The sequence below is a fragment of the Aulostomus chinensis genome, chromosome 21 (genome assembly GCF_037954235.1).
Source record: "Aulostomus chinensis isolate RoL2024-O1b breed Wild chromosome 21, RoL_Achi_v1.0, whole genome shotgun sequence".
NCBI classification, from domain to species: domain Eukaryota; kingdom Metazoa; phylum Chordata; class Actinopteri; order Syngnathiformes; family Aulostomidae; genus Aulostomus; species Aulostomus chinensis.
Genome location: NC_141340.1, coordinates 17,493,974 through 17,513,975, shown reverse-complemented (window position 1 = coordinate 17,513,975; position 20,002 = coordinate 17,493,974). Strand labels below are relative to the sequence as shown.

Genomic DNA, 20,002 nt, shown 5'->3' with positions numbered 1-20,002 from the left:
CAGAGTATATGCAAAAACAGAAGAACAAACTGTGTGAGATTTTTTCCTTTTTCGAACGAGAAAGGTCTGCTCTGCAAAATATGTTGCGAAGCCAAAGTAGCAAGCAAGTTTTCGGAGGTAAAAATGTGGACAGAATGGAAGCTGGACTATCTCAAGAGTCACATTCAGCCAAAAGTCATTTGAAAGCTGTTGGTATTGTATGAAGACGTAAGATGGGAACGGGGATCAGTACATTGTTGGGGGAGAGCGCCAATGACCGAGAGAAGAAGAATGAGCCGTCACTCGTAAAGAAACCCAACCCCGATTAAGTTATCAGAATCAGAAATCCTTTATTAATCCCTTGCGGGAAATTGTTGGATTGCATTGCTCCGTTTCATAGTAAAAAACGATATATAATAAGAAAAAAAATAGAGAATCAAGAATATAAGGAGAAAAAGTTCTCATGGACAATGTTCTACGAGCCATCAGCATGAATGCTTCTATGCTGTCGATTCAACAAATTCACAATCACATGGCAATCTATGCAAGTATACCAGACAACTGGTGGAGTAAAAATTATGCCTTTGAATTTGTGAATTCAACCAATCAAATATTGCAGAATGAGACGATGTGTAAAGTTAAAAATGCACCTTGGCACACCCTGATCGTACATGAGAGCACAGACAGAGCAGTACACAAAATGCTAGTCCTGCATATTAAATACAGGGAGGAAAATGTCAACCATAAAACTGTGTTTGACGGCATCATCCAGCTGACAGCATGCACTGCTCAGGTTATTGTGCAGGAATAAGGTGCCTCAGTAATGCTAGGAAAGCACAACGGAGTTGCAGCTTTATTAAAGCGGTAAATACCACACCCACGGAGAGGGCTTGAGCATTGATGATGCGTGGAAAGATGTACCTTTGATACATGATGTGAAAACTCTTCTTGAAACTGTTTATTCCACTTTCTCTAGATCCACTGTAAAGAGGAGAAAATTGGAAGACCTAGCAAAGATTCACTGTTATTCAGGCCTCTGAACGAAGTGCAAAAGCTGTCGCAAGCTATGAATGCTGTTCTGAGGAACTACACTGTGCTGGAAGAATACTGATCGAGAGAATCCAGCGATAACAGAGATCCAGTGGCAAATTACTGTTACAAAAAGCTGACCGATTGAAAGTTCAAGGTTACCCTCTCTGCTCTGGGTTGTTTTGGTCTACTGGCAGACCTGTGTCTTTCCTTTCAAAGACGCAACCTGACTGTGATGGAAGGGCGAAGCTTTGCAAGAGCAAAGATTGAGAAGTTTCATTACCAATACAGAGGAAAAGCATGTTAAGTGGAGTGACCGTGTCAAAGAGGCGACGAGGGCCTCATCAGCTAATGGCAGAAATACCGGTGAGATTAGTCGTTTTATTCGTAAGCTCTAAGATCACTTGGATGCTCGTTTTCCAGAGGATGAATTCAAGGAGTGGTGCATTTGACACTGAGGCATTGAGCTCAGACATCAGTTCAGAGTATGGAGCAGCAGACATTGCCACACAGGCAAAGACGAGTGAGGCCAGTCTCCACCACCCACATTCTGTGGAGGTCATGAACAGTGAATATGCTGAATTCAAGAACAAAAACTTAAACACGGGTCAATCAGCACAGTTTCAGACATGGTGGCTGCAACAGTAAAATGCAATGAGCTAAAACACATCTCAGCTTGTGGATATTTGTGCTACATTTCAAGCATCCAGTGCAGATTGTGAAAGAGACTTTGGTTTAATTAATAGTGTCAATACAGCATCCAGAAATCATCTCACAGTGGAACATTTGGATCAGCTGATGCGCATGAAGTCAAAGCTGCAAGCAGACAAGGCCATCAACCCTTGACAATGTGTACAACCACTGGAAACGTGGGAAGGACAGACAAAACAAATTAAGGTGAAATTTAAGTTCTCAATCAGTTTTGTGCTTATTCTAGTGTCATTTATTAAGAATTTTCATCTATGATGGTTAATAATCATTAAATGCCATTACCATGAGTAGTAGAAATGCTCATAAAAACTGTGTAATTATATATTTTACAGAGTTAATGGAATTTTCACAGTATCACATGCTTGTGCTAAAGCACACATCACTGTGTAAAGTGTGAGAGTTTTAATGTAAACAAAATTTTATCTCTAAAAAGGTGTACATATCTCAGTTCTTCCAGAGCAGAAGCACCACGCTGACCCCAGGAGGACCTTCACACCCATTGTGAAAGAAGCAGACAGGGGTTTTCAACCAAGACCAAGTGTGAAACCATTGGAGAAGTGAGAAGGACACAGGAAAAATAAAGTGAAATTTAAGTCCGAAATCAGATTTGTGCTCATCTAGTGTCATTTATTTACAATGATCCTTTATGGATATTGATCATTAATGTCACTAGCTGATGAGTACTAGAAATGCAACTAATCATGTCATTATGTACTGTTTTTTGCAGGCAAAGAGTTATAGGACTCTCTCCCAGACCACAGGAGGACAATCTCACCCAGTGCACAGCAGGAGCTTCCCACACTGGCTCATACTCTTAATACAAAATAAAAATATTCTGTGTGTTTTCAAAATTGGAGTCTATAGTTGGCTTTGTTTGGTTTGCAGTTCATGTTTTGCCATTGTTAAAAAAAACTTAAATATTTATATCTAAGTTTAACTAAAATTCCTGTTTCTTCAGGCTTCAGTGGGGATGCTCTTCAAACAGGCAGCACTGGCAAAAAAAAATTCATATCGTGATGAATTTAACAATTTTAATTTTATTTGAATACCACAAAATGTATCATTTTTCACCATATCTCCCAGACGCCTGCAGCTGCTGTGATCGGATGAAATTTGTACACTCAGTGCGCCTTGGAACCACCGCCGTCACAGCCTAGCTCTTCCGTGGTGGAAAATGTTGACCATTTACAAGGCAGAGTAACAAATAACCTGCCATGTAGTTCTTCTCATGTGTACACAGACTGAAAAACAAAGCACATAGCTGAATCTTCTGTCAACTGTCTGGTTGCAGCCAGTACCATCTAAGGCCTCCTGAATCAATGCATTTTCGTGGCGTTGTGGTTTTCATTCAGGAATAAAGAGTGATGGCAACATGCTGTCTGTTAATTCTGTGGAAAGTCTGTTAATTAACAGCACTACCACTGTACCAATGTGCAGGGACAGCGCCTCGCAAATGGATCTCAATAAATTGTCCCATGTCACATCAGTGTACTATGAGGGGAGATGGTCTAAGATGGGGGCCAACCCGCGTCGAGATCACGAGTTTGTCGATTGGTTTAGATGGACGGTGTTGGACACAGCAAGAAGGGTAGCCATCCAGGCGGGTGGAGGGCCCAGAGTGCAATTTACTCCAAAAATGGTGATGTGCAGATATTTGCAGTGCAAAATGCTATTCATTAAAAAAAAAAATTACTGGACACAAAATAATAATAATAACAATGATAATAATAAAATAAACTTTTCAAATGGCTGGAAAATGAAGCTATTTTTGGATATGAGTTTAATATCCTGGACATAAAAATGAATTTTTCTTCCCCGCTATTGATCCACCGTTCACACAGTAATGTAAAAAAAAAACCTGCAAACAATGCCATTCCGACAATAATCAAGCTACGTAATGCACATCACCAAACATCACTTGTTCACAAAAAAAAAAGTTAATTTGCCAGCATATGTGAGGATGTAATGGAAAATGGTGCGTACAACACATGGCCTGTATTTGCTCTCCAGCACGGTGTTGCACTGTGAGGCTCCATCCTTATTCACTCAGGAGAAATATCATCATAATCACAATGCCGCCTAATTCGAGTTTTTTGTTGCAGACAATTTAAAAAATTAAAAAATTCTAGTTTTTACTCTTCTTGCTGGGCAGCACGGTGGTGCAGTGGTCAGCACTGTCGCCTCACAGCAAGAAGGTTCTGGGTTCGAGTCCCGGCTCGGGCACGGGATCTTTCTGTGTGGAGTCTGCATGTTCTCCCTGTTCCTGTGTGGGTTCTCTCTGGTACTTCAGCTTCCTCCCACAGTCCAAAGACATCAAGAGGGGACGAGGCTGATTGGTACTCTAAATTGACTGTAGGTGTGACTGTGAGAGTGAATGGTTGTCTGTCTCTATGTGTTGGCGTCCGGTGGACTGGTGACCTGTCCAGCCTCTCGCCCAAAAGCCGCTGGGATAGGCCAACCCCTAACAGGATAAGCGGAAGAAAATGGATGGATTGATGGACTCTTCTTGCGATGGTGCACCTTTTGTCCCCCAGGAGCTTCCATAGCTTTCCCCCTCACCCCTCCCCCTTGTTTCCTGCACACGCATAGCAGCAACATGGCTAATGAGAGAGAGAAGTTTGTTTCTAAGAAAGGAGCAGTATCGTCAGTGGTTTGGAACTGGTTTAGGCTTGCGGCGACGGACATTGAACAAGTGACTGCACGCTGCAAAGTTTGTCTGAAGCCCATTGCAACAAAAGGCAGCAGCACAACAAACTTATTTCAGCATCTAAAACAGAGGCATCCAGCCGAGTGGGAGAAATGCCACTCACTGCGAGGGGAACAAGACCGCTGGAACCGACAAACTCCCACTAAGAACCAGCTTACTGTGGTGGAATCATTTACCCACATACTATCTTTCTGATTCCAGAACAAAGAGAAAAACATGAGAGGCCTCTTGATGGGAAATACATCATGTACACCACAGCAAGCCGCTGTCTTGACGGATAGATTCCTCAATATGCTTGTTACTGTTATGAGACCTCTGTCGATGTTTGGCGATGACGGCTTCACTAAAATGATCCACACCTCTAACCCTGGTTACACTCTACCCCCCAGCACCCACTTCACAAAGCTCATGGAGATAAAATATGAAGAGACATTCAAGGAAGCCAAGACTGCAATAAACACCATCAAGAGCAAACTTGCTCTCACTGCTGATGTATGGAGAGGTGTAGCGACTGAAGTGTACCTTAGCGTTACCTGCCACTACATTACAGAAGACTGGGACATGCAGTCAATCTGCCTCACCGCCATGCAGGACAGACATCTAACATTTACACTGCTTTGCACATGCATCTAACATTGCAGAGTGGTTGGAGCAGGTAGTGGTTCCTCCAAGCAAAATCATTGCCATAGTCCATGACGATGGTGCTAATATTGTGGCTGTGGCAAATATCCTGGAGGAGACGTATGGGTGGTCCTCTGTCCTTTGCACTGGCCACAATTTGCAACTTGTGATCAATACTGCGTTGAAGCATCCAAGCATTGAAAAACCTGTCGGGGCTGCAAGAAGTCTGAGAGAACATTTTAAGAAAAGCGAGCTGGCCAACAGTAAGCTAAGAGAGAAACAAAAACAAATGGCCACACCTGAGCACAGCCTTGATCAAGACATAAGCACAAGGTGGAACAGAACATTCTATATGATAAGCTGACTGCTTGAGCAAACCCAAACTTAAGTTTCTTTCAGCTGTTGAAGTCCTACATGTTCAAACGAAAGTGCACACAATGGCACTTGAAGAGAGAGGGGAGATGGATGTGCAGCAGCATGGCAGTTGCAGTGTTACCTCCACCGATACTACTGCTACTGAATCAACAACTCCTGCCACTGTACTTGACTCAGTCCTTGGTTCTGATGGGGAAGAGGATAAATCAAGTGAAGCTGAGGATGTCCACACTCCAGTGAGGAACAAAGTCCTCACATACTTTGGAGGAGAGAGCCTTGCCAAGGAAGAAAACCCACTATTATAGTGGAAGGCTAACAATGACAGATATCCCATGTTGGCCAGACTAGCCAAGTTCTACCTACACATCCCTACCACCTCAACACCGTCTGAACGGCTGTTTTCTGCAGCAGGAAGCACAGCCTCCAAGAAGAGAGCGAGCCTGAGCCAGGAGCATGTGGACATGCTCACATTTTTGCATTGCAATGCAAAGTGTCTGAACAAAGGGAGTGAGCGAGAGCGAGAGTGAGTTTTTATGTTTGTGAGTGTGTGAGAGTGCGTGTGTGAGTGTGTGCATCTGTGAGTGTAGTGTAGAGAACAAGTTGTAATGTTCAAACACATCCTGTTAAGTTTTTTAACTGTGGATCATCTCAATTTTTTGCTATTAATATTCTCTGTAATCAACAACTTTTGCATGAAGATACATCTGCGCAAAAACTGCATTGTTTTAGTTTCCAAACTCAGTCCTGTCTTACTTTGTCATTCTATAATGTTTGTTCAGAATAAGGCTCTCAAAAATAAACTGATAAAATGGTAACATTAAAGCATAGATTTTATTTTCACGGCAAAATCACCTCAGTGTAGGCGATTTGTAGGCAAACTGTTGCTAAGCTGTTCACATTTCTGCAAAGCTCCTCTAAGTACAGGTTGCCAGTAAAGTAAAGCTGCTTCCTACAATGGCCGAATATGCAAAGCAGTGTAAATGTGAGTGAGAGTAATATTCCCTTCCCTGCAAGGCTTTTTACCATCTGTTTACAGAAGATGGTTCCCTTAACACAGGCTGGTGTGAACAGTAACCAGACCAAATGAACAATGTAACAAAGTTGTGACTCGTTCTCTGATTCTGACCAAATGAGTCGGACTGAATATATGACAGCACCCTTTCAGGAAGAAAGTGTGTGTTCCTGAGGGTTTAAATTAAAATGTAACCCAACCCAGTGGAAACATTCAAAACAGGCTTTGCAAAGGACATCATCAATCGTCATTTGATCCCCTCTGGATGAAAATGTTTGTTTCCACTGAGAAAAGTTCACAAAACTATCAAGTGGAAAACTGGTCCACAACGCACAGATTTACTGCATTGTTTCGTCTCAACAAGAAACATGGCCACCTTATAATACAACAATGGCAGGCCCGGAACAAAGTAATTTTAAGGCAAGTTCAAAAATTATAGATACCCCTTAAAGACCTTATGCGGGCTACTGGTTTTCAATAAGCATCATAATTTACCAATGTTCACTGCAGACCTCATAAGCAGCATATCGTGAGCAAATGATCACTTCTTTCCATTCTCAGCCCTCTTGCTATATTCTTCATTACAGCAGCCTAATTGTCCACTGTGCATTCAAACATACACGTCTCCACAAGCCCTCTCCTCTGTCCACACATTTCAGAACTGCTTCTTACTTTAGCTTAGCCACTGAGCCTTTCTAGCATATTTCTCTCCCCATCGTGTCATTTGCAATGCTGGAGGTGAGGCTCAGTGGCTTACTGTTAGCTACTAGCTGGCCCACAGCAACAGGTGGGCACTGAACCAGCTGATTTGTTAATTGAGTGCATGGAGTTGCAAGTCATCATAAATGAGGAAATTAGTAACATTACAGGCACTCTGGTGGACTGTGTGGAAGAAGGTGAGTTACAGCCAAGCAACAGGACATCCACAGATCTGCCCCTTAGGCACCACTGTGTTTCAGTTGACAGTCAACTATCTGGCTGCACGCGGCTGTAGCACCATATTCATTCTGCTTGCAACGCACTATCAAAATTTCAAATCAGCTGCTGACCCCTGGGGTTTACGTAAAAGTGTTAAAATAAAAAATTATGTTCATCAAACAGAAACCTTGTCTGTTTCAATGTCATGCAGTTCCTTTACTGCAAAAGTTGAAAATAAACACAACTTCAGCAGGATTACCAAGATTAAAGAAGGCTGTACAAACATCCAAGGGCACAAAATCACATGGCTTCTTAGCTATTAAATCCTTCAAATACTACAAATGATATGGGAACAAAAATACATTTCTACCAGTGTTTCACATTTGAGTGCATTTCCTGTTTAGAAAAGTAGTCTTAAACTAAGTGGCTCTGCAGCTGCAGCGATGTGTACATTTTGCCCCGAGCCTCCCTTTGTAATCAGGCTTTTCCCTACGACAGGCACAGACCTAATAATAATAATTTTTCACAGCACTTAGAAATGACATGAAAAGAGAAACATTGGGCCAGGAGTTTTGGAGTCATTCATGGGAGCAGCTCACTAGGGGTGCTGCATTCTGGGTCTTTATGTTGAGCCAGTCACTGATAGCAGTACCTGCAGATCCTGATGCCAATCACTTCATCTGAAGATCTCTTTATTTCACATACCATTCTTCATATATATTTTTTAATGTACTTGTGTTTTAAGTATTACAAATTTAGATGTAAAGTATTGTCATATATTATCTATTTGTCTTGACAACTGCTTTGTGGAATCATCACCACATCTCTCTCTCTCACACACGATTAATATTTAAGAGCAGCTTAAAGTTAACAAAAGTTTGTTTCCCCAAGAAAAGAAATACAATCTTGAAAAAAAAGAATAAAAAGCAGATTGGGCAAAGCACGACAAATTAGAACAAACTATATATATATATATATATATATATATATATATATATATATATATATATATATATATATATATATATATATATATATATATATATATATATATACATACATACATACATACATACACACACACACACACACACACACACACACACACACACAGAGGCAACAAAAATCAATTCCACTAGAAAGCACAAAACAACGAGTCTTCATCAATTTATGCCAACTGCTGAGTATCTCGAGACTCTGATAACAAAAGACGACCCAAATATTGTTTCAAGTCAGTCAACTCTCAATTCTTCCCTCAAAGTCCAACATTGAAGATACCAGTACATCAAACATCACATGAAATTTGGGAGGCCATGACAAACAATAGCCGTTTTTAGACACAGAGTGCACCGCCAGGTAGAGGCGGGAATTGCCTGTGTGAAATGGAGGCGCAATATTCCTCTTTACAAAAAAGCCGGCACTTGTGTGGGCGTAAACGTGCGACGTGACGTGCAACACGAAATTGCGCATGAACAGTGACGTACAACATATACGTCAGGAGAATATTCAGCCCTGTGACAGTCTGGCAAACCCCGTAGTGTCCCAGTCCAACCTCCCTCTGCCACTGCTGCTGTCCTGGTCACAGACCTGGTGGTACTTTTTTCCTAAGTTTTTCAGCTTGCTGTGACATTCCGTCATCTGGCGACAGCCACTTCAACCAAGCTCCTCTGCGACCTTTTCACACAACAAGCCATCCTTCATCGTCCCATGAGCTGGTTGTCCACGGTCCTCTCGGCAGTGATGGTCAGCAGCTCCCTGATCTCAGCGGCTCCCCAGGTGCTCATCTCGCTGAAGTGACAATGCGTCAGGAGAATATTAAGCCCCGCGACAATCTGTAAGTTTCAAAACAGCGTCGGTGTTGACATTCTCTGAGGTGTTTGATGCGGGAGAACCGGCGTACGTTATGTTTGCGAGTTTGCGTCATCATTGACACCACTGCCCACCTCACACCGAGCCCGCACATTAACGGCTTGGATTCACACAGCAGTGGAGGCTCCTCCTCTAATCCATCCACCCGTCTCCTAGACCCCATCCCAACTCAGCTGCTTAGGGACTCTACCCATTGTTAACGCCTCTCTTAGATATGATCAATGTGTCGCTGCTATCTGGTTACATTTCACTGTCCTTTAAAGTAGCAGTCATTAAACCCCTTCACACAAAAAAAACAACAACCCTGGACCCAGAGGTTTTACCCACTACAAACCAATATCAGAAATTCCTTTTCTCTCCAAAATTCTGGAGAAAGCAGTTGCTAAACACCTCTGTGACTTCTCCATAACAACAGCTTATTAGAGGATTTCTAGTCAGGTTTCAGGGTTCATCATAGCACAGAAACAGCACTAGTCAGAGTTACCAATGACCTCCTACTAGCATCAGATGAGGGACTGGTCTCTGTGCTGGTCTTATTAGATCTCAGTGCAGCTTTTGATACCATTGACCACCATATCCTTCTACAGAGACTGGAACATGTCATTGGCATTAAAGGAACTGCACTAAATTAGTTTAGGTCATATTTACTAGGTTGATCTCAGTTTTTACTCTCTAACAACAATTCCTCTGAAAACACACCGTCAGCTATGGTGTTCCACGAGGGTCTGTACTTGGACCAGTCCTCTTCACTTCCTGGCTAATAGGCCTGTGCAGGGCACTAACTTGTGGTTCCTACAGTCTCTCAAAGTAGAATGAGAGCCAGAGCCTTCAGCTATCAGGCTCCCCTCCTGTGGAATCGTCTCCCAGTTTCAGTCCAGGATGCAGACCCCCTCTCTACCTTTAAGAGCAGACTAAAGACCTTCCTTTTTGATCAGGCTAATAGTTAAGGCTGCTTAGGCTGGCCCTTAGATATGCAGCTATAGGCTTAGACTGATGGAGGATCTCCCATGGTGCACTGGGCTTCTCTCTCCTCCTCTGTCCTCCTATACTCATGTGTTATTAACTCGCCTTCTTCTCGGGAGCCTTTGTGCTTCCCTGCTTGAAAGATGTTGCTTCGTACATGACGTTCCCAGCAACCTTGGGCGCGGGCACCAAATTTCCCATACTGAACGATACATCATGCTTTTAAATCCTTAAAAATATAGTCCTATTATCTTTGTTCCAAAAGGCATATTGGAGAGGACATTTTTGAACTGTGGCTCTTGCAAAAATATCTCTTTATCAAAGCAGCTCCTGATTAGAGTAAATTTGTGTATCACTGGCTTCAATATATTCAGACACTTACACAAACATGCTGTGTGTTTATTTATGATCAGCAAACACAAATAACTTGTTTATTTTCAGCTGGTAATATAAGGACAAGCCGTTGGTGTACAACATGTGAATGTTGTCAGCAATCACTTCTTGTAATTACAAAACGTAACACAATTAACAACAACTGGATGGGTGCAGGGAATATTTTGCTGGGTGGCAATCGCATTGAAATGATGGTAATAATGCTTTGTCAGTTATATTCCATCTTTAAAATCAGACAAATTTAGCTGTCATTATTTACGGTAGGTGTGCAACGGCAGTACGCGATTTGTTTTGTGTTGTTCAGTGGCAAACCTCAACTTGATTCAAAGACTGAAACAAAAATACATCTTGCTGTTCCAAAATCAGCAATCAGTCTGGCTGCACTCCCAACCAGTGGAGATTTCTGAAATCTGGTTTCCACTATCAGCTTCTGGTCACTGGACAACCATTGCTCACAATCCCCATCGAAATACAGCCCAGTCAGTGCCACCTGTATTCTCATCGCCAAGCCAACCTGAAGTCATTCTACTCTGTAGTTGTAAGACATATCAGCTCTTACACTTGAACGTGTGGAACAAGCAACAATCAGCTCGTCCACTGTAGTCAGAGTGAACGTCAGTGACATCCACGTCCAGGTTGGTGGTGACACCTTCCGCTCCGCTCCAGAGTGTGAATTGATCTGCTACTTCACATGTGCATGAGTCTTTCAAACATAGGGAGGCACTCACTCACTGCCTTCGTCAGTCAGTCATTTTATACTGTCAGTTATAATTTTCAAACATTGAAGGAAAAAAAAAAAAATCTGAATTGGTAGGTCAGATTCCAAACAATAAAAAAGGTGCATCTGTAGATACAAGCTTTTGTTGCAGCAAATAAAAGAAAAAAGGGGCAAAACTGAAGCTATCATTTGGGTAATACGGGACACTGACGCGGAAGATGAGAAGCATCAACGATCGTCTTATTCTTCGCTCAGAGCTGTGTTTGCCACAAACTGGAGGGGGGGGGGCGTAGGATCAAGAGCCATACTGGGGCCATTGGCACACCTTTTTTTTCTGTAGAGTCAGCACAATCACACATTTTTGACAAATGATGCTACTTGGTGTTTTGCAAACGTACAGTGCTGTCAACACCCCAAGTTGACACAAACGTTTCAGGGTACAACATCCTTCTGAGCATCCTCTGCTTACACCGAGGGAAGCAGCAACCATTTTTAGAAGAGTCTAATGGCAAACACTGCTTCGCATAGAGTGCAGTGTGCACAGAGGAAGACACACCGTGGTATCGAAACTTCACCTGTGCCATAAGTTCTAAAATATTTGTAATCCAGCAGCATGTTTTGCTCTGCAGATGACAGGCAGTGTCTCTTCCTACTTGCATTAGAACATTCTGAAACGTGGCTACATGTTGGCTATCGGTTCCAGAAACAAACAATGGACTTAGCTCATCACTGACAACTGACTTACACCCCTTTCACACTGAAACACGCAGGTCAAAGCAAGTTTTTGTTCCCGCATTTGCTCGGCATTAGGGTGCATTCAAACTTCCAGCAGACGCGGGTCTGAGCTCCCACTGTGAGGCTGCGTGCCTGTGTTTTCTCTCTCTCGTACGTCATCGCGCTGACAACGTCATCATTACACATAAAAGTGCGCCGGAGTGTCTCTTACGGTTCCAGAAATCTGCCGCCGGATCTCCTCTTCACCGCGGATGGCGAGCAGCTCGCGGACTTCACGATCTTGCCAGTGCGCTGCCATGATCGATAAAAAGATGTGAAGATCACGATACAAGTTGTTAGAAACACGATCTCGCTTGCTCAGTTCACGTTAGGGATCCCCGGTTGGTGGGAGTTCCCAAGCATAGATAAATTCAGATCATCCACATGTAAAGAAAAAAGGAGTGAAATAGAGTCTCGGGGACATCAACAGGAAGACTGATCTTATGGCAGAGGCCAAAACATTGAGATATGAGTGAGCAGCTGTTGCAGCCCAGCCTGATTTTTTTCAATTTATCAATTTTATTTTTCCTAGAGCTTCCACAACGACAGCCTGACAGGCGGCACAGTGACAAAATCTGAACGCGACAGGAAGGTAGATCGACGTCAACAGGTCATATCACAGGAAACCTGAGACAACGCAGGTTGCCTTTTTCACACTGCAGGTGAGCCAAGCAGAGCCAAGCTGACCCGCTAAACACCCAGGTCGCTTGGAGGGTCGGTAGACACGGGTCGAAATGCCAAGGTGACCCTGTCAGAGTGCCCAAACACCCGTGTTCACCCACGTTTTTGGTGCAGTGTGAAAGGGGCTAAAGTCATCCAGTCCCCAAACCTAACGCCAACCAATGCAAACCCCAACAAACACAGAATCCATGAATTGATCTGATGTTTATAATTTGTTTTGATTCCATAACCATTCATCTCAGTGCTCACCTCCATCCCGGTCCCTGGCCCTGTGTGTGTGGACAGCCTTCGCTCTGCTGTTCCCTGTGCTGTCATTCTGTTTGTTTTCAGGACTGTCAGACCTCCTGAGCATTTTACTGGGAGGAGTGACGTCTAACTCTCGCATCTTCTCATGTCGATGGTCCCCTCCTTGATGGCTCTTGGATGAGTATTTGAGAGTCTGTAAACAAGTAAAACACCATATTATTATCTAACATTAGCTTGTAAAATTAGCATCAGAGGATCTCAAAACAGTATTTCAATATTTGACTGTTCAAAATACCGTGTTGTCAATCTACTTGAGCGCACCATATATTATTCCATGAGCTTTTAAGTTTAAAAGGAGCGAGAACCACATTTATGGTGCAAATATGTATTTACCCTGTTACAAAAAAACCGAATCCAGCTCAGAAGATTTTTTTTTTAACCTCATGCCGACGCGTCGACTTTGTTTTGCTTTCAGTGACGGTGCTACTACGAGGTTTACGTTTCGAGCACCAAGATTTTAAGAAATAATTACTTGCCACATCCTTAAAATGTCAGATTGCGGTCAGGCCGTAATCGGAGTGGCTAGCAAGCGAGCAGGGAGTAACAAGCTAATAACGTTAGCTATGAGCTGCACTTGCCTGTGCATTTTCATAAACAGGCGATTATGACAAATATAATCCATATGAATTCAGTTTACTTGCTGACTTTTACACATAGAAACGTTTGCAGCGTTCACATTACAGGCTCGAACAAACCCATCTACTTTTCACTGTATTTTCCGCCACGACAGGGGCCTGTTGTGCTCTCCAGCAGCCTCAACTAGAGTGTCCATTTTAATCTTATTTGCTGCTAGCAAGCTAGCAAGCGAAGGTTAGCTTACAAGTAACTTGCCTGATAGGGCTGGGAATCTCTTCGGTCGCACCTGCATATAAAAAGAAAGCAGCTGTGAACAAAATGCTTCAAATGTCCATTGACAATTAGCTGAAACTGAACGTTTTAAGTTTTTGGACACTTATTTTGGTTTCGGTAAAAATGGCGGATTGTCAAAACGTTGCAATGAGGAAAGGAAAATCAGGATAAGCACTAAAAAAGGTGTTTACCCATCGCCGAGTCTCGGTTGTTTCCTTGCATACATTACCATCAATGCCGTATTAGTGTGTTTGGAGTGGGATGTAAAATACTGATAACGACACTCTTGTTTTCTTGTTGATTCAGCGACCTGAAATCGTCAGATATTTCAGCCTAGCTTGTTGGTATTTCAATGAAATCGGCAGCACTGGTCGAAAGAGCGCCCTCACTCAGTCCATCTGCCACTCTGACGCGCGTACGCGCACACACACACGCACGTACGAACGCACGCACATGCACGCGCGGCTATAGTCTACTCTGCCGACAAAACGAACCAAGTTGAGGAGTTGCGCGCTTGGTTGCCACTCGCTGCTCAGTAGCACGCAAATATAAAAGTTTTGCCTTCAGTGTGAGTGTCATTAAAAACTAAAAAAAAAAAAAAAGTCAACTTTTGACGCTGGTTAAGTCAGCCCGTTCAGGTTCAGGTGGGCATACGTTTTAACCTGCACATTAATTGCAGACAGTTGCACGGCAAAATACACGCAAAAGAAACTATGTTCTCAAGTGTTCTGTGTGTTTGTTAATAATGGTAGATAAAAAAAGGTATAACACGACAATGTATCCGAATGGTGACGTTTTAGACGGTTGCCACAACTTGTTTGTGTGTCAGAATTTGAAAAATCCGTGAAATACGATCCACAAAGGGGGAATAATTATACGGATCTGGCAACCTCGGGAGCAAACTCCCTCCCCCTTCGAACGAAAAGCTGCTGTGAGACACTGGAATCTCACCGACTCTGAAACTTGCAAAGCCCTTCCTATGCGTTGTTTCGTTGGATAAACTGTAATTGCTACGCAACAATTAAATGTCACTTTTCCGATCGGCCTGATTAATCGATGCCCATTTTAAAAGCAAGCACTGGCGGGTCAGAAAAACTTGTTCCGTCAGGACATCTAGTGGTCAGACGCTGGCATCTCTGGAGAGTTTCCATTTTTATTTCTTTGTGATTTTGATTTCACAACCTTTCCGGCATATTCTGTACTTGTATTTATTGGCGTTTTTTTTCTCTTCCTCTCACAATTGCCTTACAACTGTAAGAATCTGTGTTACATACCAATAAAGCACTGGAAAATGGAAAAACAGTGGATTTACCCATAAATGCCGACAAATAACCCACAGATCAATTTTAGTTGTTTAAACTGCCCAACAGCAAACACCTCACAATTACTAAAAATATGAATAAGGATTATTATGATTATTAGATAGAGCTATATATGCAGTGGGTGCAAGACCTCAGAGAGTATTCTGTGAGTATAACGATGAGCATTTCCAAGTTTGCCCATAAACTATTGAAATGAAATGAGGCTTGCATGAAAAGCAATGGCTTTGGTGATGATTCAGAGTGAAGAGCTTTCAGAAAGAGCAGCTGGCCTCCATTGTTTGTGGACAATATATCATTCATATCCAAGGTTGAGGACAAAAGAACCTATGCTTCAGCATTTTGGTACACAACACACTTGAATGTGGGGGAAGGGTCATAAAGGGATCGCTGCTATTGCCTGCAAATCAAAAACACAGGCTTTTGTGAGTCTTTACTAAATATAAGATCTCTTGTGCATTGAGTTTCCATTCTTTTCTTTTTAAATTGTTTTTACCTTGATTGGATTCATTTTAGCATTCATGTAAGCATTTAAAAAAATGGAGTCATTAAAAAAAACAGCATTTAAGTAGAACAAGTTCACATCCATAGGGAAAGGGATTTTCTGGTGTTTGAGCGTTGCTTTTTTTTCACAATATGACCTGTAGGGGGAAGCCACTTTCACCGTTGGTATAAATATTCAACTGAACTAGTCGCATTCCATAATGAATAAGAATAAATAATAAATCTGACAAATGACCTGGCAAAACACAACATTGAGACGAAACAACAGCCTCTAATTTGCAGCGATAAGCTTTATCCACTGCGCTGAGATCAGATCCCGTGCGTGACTTGGAGATGTCAAAGATGTTTCCTGGTGCGTGCAGATCCAGCAAGCCCATTCTCGATGAGCGCAGCTCGCATGTCATAGCAAATTATCAATCTCTTAATTTGGAATGACATTTATAGATCATGCCACTGTCACATAGTAGTCAAAAATCCCAAAACATATAATTTCTTGAACGTAGTCTGACGGCTAGACGTCGGCTGCCGATTGGTGGCAAAGTAAACCAATGAAAATACAACTTTGAATTATTAAGCACGCCTTAAAAGAAAGCAGGCCAATGAATGAAAAGAACGAGGGGCCTCCGCGGTGAGCCCTGTGTTCTGCAGATCCCAGAACAGCGGTTTCTTGTCCTGCGTCCGACTATGAACGTATTGTCGACATGACCAAACTGTTTCCGTGTCAACACTGCAGATCGTTTTATCCGCGTCTCCGAGTGGTGCGGCCGAGTAAATAACATTTTAAAAGCTGTCGTTTTTTTGAGTCGATACCTGCTCGGACTGATTAAAGACTACTTTAAGGAACCCGTAACGAATTCGGAAGTGGAAGTAAGCTCCGTTACCAAAAGAACGGTTGGACTACATGGTAACCTGCAAAAACTAATTTCACTCCTGAAAAGTGAGTACCGTGACTTACAACTCTTCCCGACAGTTGTACAAAAGTGGCCGAATGGGAAAGAGGGGATTTTCACTAAGGTGTCGAAATTTGTGTGAATTTTACGTGTCACAAATAGGAAGAAGCTAACATTATACGACAGCGCACCAGCTGTCAGAGCAGTATCGGAGTACTACTTCATCAGGTGGTAGCGACCGTCTGTTGCAGTGTATTACAAGTCGCAGTATGCAGTTACACATCAGATAGAATGATTTGACTTCGAATTTGTGGAGGAGCTCACCTCGGTTTTCTTGAAGTGACATTGTACACTTTTGGATTTGTTTGTTTTGTTTTTCTCCCTGCGCTTTTATTGTCAATATAGATTTGTATCATGTCACACTGTCGAATGTTGTGTTGGTAGGCTCTGTGCTTAAACCGCAAGGCAAAAAAGTATCTTTGTCAGCCGTCAACGGCAAAACACACTCTCACACACACACACACACACACACACACACACACACACACACACACACACACACACACACACACATCCATCCATAACTAGCAGTTCCGACTTCCCAGGAAGTACTGTATGCCATGTCACGTGGTAAGGGAGAATAAAGAGCCCTTGTGTTTTGCAAAGTCAAGTGCGGTGACATGGTACTTGCCTCTGAGTTGATTTTTGCCACAATTGGATGACATTGTCTCAAGGAAGCATGCACAATCATTCTCCGTCTCCCTGGTAGTCTCTGATTTTGATATTGGTGTACATGCATATTGAAAGATGAACCCCTGTGACAAGATGCAAATCAGCAGGTGCATCACTTCCTCCTTATCATGATGCAAGAATTTCTACAAGTTATTTGATAAGCGGACCCTTTGATTTTACCCCACATCTGACAAAACAACACGGCTCTCATGCGAGCAGTTGAAAAAAGCATTTCCATTTTCCAAGTGACGAGCACACACACATAAACCCTCAGCGTGTCTTTGACACAGCGGATCGTCTCAAGATGCTTGTAGGAACTGTTTTTGTTGTTGTCGTCTTTGTAGAAATTCAAATGAGAATTTTAAGTTTAGAGTTGGAAATTTGAAAGTTGAAGAAAGATTGATTTAAAAAAAAAAAAAAAAAAGAAAAGAAGAAGAAGCTGGAATCCAAATAATGGTTTACTAGTTCATAACGGATTTGTGCAATCGTCATATTTCAACTCATAAACGAACTGTCACATTTACATTGAATGTTGCGAATGATTTTCCCTCAGGGGGCCTTGTGCTGCATGTTAGAAGGTTCCTAAAACACTCTACCGAACTCCATAGTTTGACACAAACAGCCTCCTAAAAATCAGCAATTTAACTTGAACCAGAAGTTTTTGTCAGTATGTGGATTCCCCCTGGCTTATTTTATTTCTTTTTTAAAAATTTTATTTTATTGAAATATTGGCTTTCAGTCCAAGCTCCGGCTGCAGCTGCTCTAAGCCCGGTGTATGAATTCATACTCGTCATATTTGGTGAGTATGAAGGTCTGTTTTTGCCATGTTTGTCCACATTTCCGTGTTTTTGGTTGATTACCAGGTGGTGACGCTGCATCTTTCACACGTGTTCAGATGAATTTCTTGTGTTTACTGTGTTTTCCTTTGAATCCAGTCCGTTTTCTCAGCCGTGTGTTTATCATTGTTAGTCGTCCTTCGGTATTTCTTTCCTTTTCTCTTTGCTTTGTCCAGCCCAATGTGGCGCCAGCGCTGCTGCATTGCTGTATCACGGTGACTGTCAAAAACATACCAAAGAGTTGCCTCTCGACGTCTTTGCCCTGTCTTTGGTGCCAGCGACTTCCCGGTGCGTTCTTTCATTTGCTGCCTCGTCAGCCCAATTAAATTAAAAGGCAGGATGCGTTTAAGGCCAGTGAGGTTTTAGGATTCTCTCTGAATTGCAGCTACACGATTAAGAGTGCCCCACAATATGAGTTCACGGTTGACCCTTGTTTTTTGGCCGCGGATGGCAATCGTAGCATAAACACTTATAAAGTAAATGTTGACACAAGTAAAACTTAAACTCTGGACAAACATCTTCAACTTGCATAAATTTAAGCACATAAAAAAATAATAACTATATTAGTGCCCACAGAAGCGCCTGGCCAGCAGCAACTGTTTTTGGTCCCCAAGAAAATGCTTTTAACAGGCATTTGTATTTTTCGCTCGAACGCAGAACAACTTTCATTTGAAAATTGAACCTACGCTGTCGCTGTTTTCTTTAGTAGACACTCTCTAGTAGTGAATGGCAATTAAATTCATTAACTTTGCAGGCAAAAGTCTGACGTTTGTGTATTTTTTTTTTTTTAATTTTCATTTTTTTTCGAGGCAGGTGCATTCCTGAGATCACTTGAGAATCTTTCTTTGCCAGGCTTCAAGCTATGCGCTTGTGTGTGGGCCAGCATTGGTTGTCATTTGAGACTAAAAACAGATTTGTATGTCATTGAAATTGTATAAAGTTGGAAGGACATACGCGAGCAGAGAATTCAGCCCAATCTGCCTTGAATTTTTTTTCACAATAATGACAGTACCTGCGTCGTATCGGGATGTGTGAAAATGTTGAAACACTTGAATTTGTATTTGGAAAATAAGAACGCTTGAGGTTTAAGATTTTACATGTTGACTGCTGAAGCTGTAATTTAGGGAGGACAGGGCAGAGACAGAAACAGAAATTTAAGACAGAAAAGAAGAAAGAAGGATGGGAGAACACAACCAACGGCAACAACAGCATCAGAAATGATAGTAAAGTAGCTACTAGTAGTTACTTAAGCGATCAATTTCAGCATCGTATGAGCATTTAATTGCTATCAAATACAATACAAACAAATTGCTGATCTCAATGTCAGTACAGTATCGGGAATACTAATGAGGTTACCAGTTCTAAAACCTTTGGAGGTGGCTGGAACCAGAGTTGTAGCGGAAATTGGAGGTGTCTGCAGTTGTCTTTGAACAGCCCTGAGACGCTCGCGATCTTTGGCCATGAAAGCTCTCTTCTTCCTCTTAAGAAGACCTGAATGTCTTTTTTGAACCATGGCTTGTTGTTGGAAAAGTTTGGTTGGTTTTTTTTTTTTTTTTGGAACAATGTTGTCCTCACAGAATTTTATGTAGTCCGTTGTGCAACGAGAGAGGCCCTCAGTGTGGACTCAGAAGTCCGCTTCAAAGAAACTCCAGTCTGTGACATTAAAGCACTCCTGCAGTGCCTCCTCCGTGAATGTAGACCAGACCTTTACAGTCCTGATGCTGGCCGCCTGCTGTTCCACCTTCTGTCTGTAGATGGTGTCGAGGTGTACCAGGTTATGGTCCGACTTGCTCAAGTTAGGGAGAGAAGAAGAGTT

The 20,002-nt window shown here is 42.3% G+C and overlaps 2 protein-coding genes and 1 long non-coding RNA gene across 6 annotated transcripts in view; 2 read left to right on the top strand and 1 right to left on the bottom strand.

Moving 5' to 3' along the window:
• The window catches only part of waca (WW domain containing adaptor with coiled-coil a), a 37,986-nt gene extending 23,583 nt beyond the window's left edge, over nt 1–14,403 (bottom strand). The window contains exons 1-3 of one of the 3 annotated variants that reach the window (XM_086192176.1): nt 14,097–14,403; nt 13,888–13,918; nt 13,000–13,189 (exon numbers count right to left, since the gene is read on the bottom strand). In XM_086192176.1, the coding sequence (XP_086048302.1) occupies nt 13,000–13,189; nt 13,888–13,918; nt 14,097–14,137 (262 nt within the window). In that variant the 5' untranslated portion in view covers nt 14,138–14,403. The remainder of the gene's footprint in view (nt 1–12,999; nt 13,190–13,887; nt 13,919–14,096) is intronic. The other 2 variants (XM_086192177.1, XM_086192178.1) reach the window with 2 other exon arrangements.
• LOC147241890 (uncharacterized) lies at nt 1,234–2,538 on the top strand. The gene is made up of 4 exons (XR_015111062.1): nt 1,234–1,374; nt 1,755–1,905; nt 2,168–2,276; nt 2,447–2,538. It is a non-coding gene; the product is annotated as an uncharacterized LOC147241890 (long non-coding RNA).
• A 2,013-nt stretch (nt 14,404–16,416) lies between the features above and the next one.
• mpp7a (MAGUK p55 scaffold protein 7a) overlaps nt 16,417–20,002 on the top strand; it is a 123,238-nt gene continuing 119,652 nt past the window's right edge. For both annotated transcript variants that reach the window (XM_086192125.1, XM_086192124.1), the window contains exon 1: nt 16,417–16,665. The gene's annotated coding sequence lies outside the window, so the exon portion shown is untranslated. The remainder of the gene's footprint in view (nt 16,666–20,002) is intronic.